The sequence below is a fragment of the Volvox carteri genome (genome assembly GCF_000143455.1).
Source record: "Volvox carteri f. nagariensis unplaced genomic scaffold VOLCAscaffold_663, whole genome shotgun sequence".
Taxonomy (NCBI): Eukaryota; Viridiplantae; Chlorophyta; class Chlorophyceae; order Chlamydomonadales; family Volvocaceae; genus Volvox; species Volvox carteri.
In genome coordinates this window covers 1-999 of record NW_003308165.1, presented here as the reverse complement: position 1 = coordinate 999, position 999 = coordinate 1, and the positions used below count along the sequence as shown (strand labels likewise).

The following is a 999-nucleotide window of genomic DNA, read 5'->3' as shown; positions in this document are numbered from 1 at the left end:
CGGAGCCGCCGCCAATGTCACGGTTCCCCGATTTGGGTCGCGTGTGTCATCCGTTGTTCACATTTCCGTACTGAACTGCATGCCTGTTTACCCGCCGCCGCCCCTCCATAACTCCAATCCTTTGCTCGTCTCTCCCCCCTCCCTATCTCCCTCCCCCGCAGCTCCCTTCAGCACGTGGTCGGGTGCGGCCGTCTCCACCCTCTCCGCCTGCTCACAAACCGTGAGGTCGCTTCCAAGCTACCATCCAAGTCCTCACGGCGCCGCCAGGGCCCAACACCCGCCCGCCTTGTCGGGCGGCGGCGGCGGCGGATCTCACAGGCAGTTGCTGACGTCAATGTCATCGATCTCGTCCACTGCTACCGCCGCCCCCTCTCCCGCCGCCGTCGCCACGCAGTCGCCGCCAGCGCCGCCGACAACTCCCGTACAGCTATCACCGCCGACAGACGCTGCGGCGGAAGGCGTTACAGCGAGCGGCGATGTACGGGACGGATGCGGCGTCAATCGGGTGCCGCAGAGGCCCTCAGACATCGCGGAGCCGCCGCTGCCGCCGCCGCCGCCGCCGCCATCGGGCCTGGCGCCGGTAGGTGCGGCGGTAATGGCGGCGGCAGCCAGACCAACGAACCAGCTGCCGTACGCACCGGTCGCGACGCAGGTTGAAGCTCCACCCCGGGGGCTTGTCGAAGGCCCTGCGCACCCAGCAAACGTAAGCGGCGTTGGCGGCGACAGTATCACATCGCGACGAACGACAGACGGTGTCACAGCCCTGGATGCTGATGCCGTACCGCAGATTCCCAGCACAGGCAGCGGGTACGATGTCTGCGCCCCTGTTTATGTGCCGTACGGTCGAGAGATGGGGCTCAGGGGAGGTGGTGCAAGAAGCGCCATTGTCGTCGGCGGCAGTAGCGGTGTCAGTGCAGGCGGCAGCGACGGCGGCGGTGGCGTTGGCAGTGGCACTCTGGGTAATAGGACGCTGTCGTGGGCCTTACGCACAGCGCCAGC

At 67.2% G+C, this 999-nt stretch overlaps 1 protein-coding gene across 1 annotated transcript in view; it reads left to right on the top strand.

Annotated features, from left to right (window-relative positions):
- Positions 1-807, top strand: part of VOLCADRAFT_101305 (uncharacterized protein) — a gene marked incomplete at both ends in the record, with an annotated part of 2,615 nt that extends 1,808 nt beyond the window's left edge. The window contains 3 exons of the mRNA XM_002959738.1: positions 162-220; positions 395-580; positions 653-807. Of these exons, the coding sequence (XP_002959784.1) occupies positions 162-220; positions 395-580; positions 653-807 (400 nt within the window). The remainder of the gene's footprint in view (positions 1-161; positions 221-394; positions 581-652) is intronic.
- Positions 808-999: the final 192 nt, after the last annotated feature.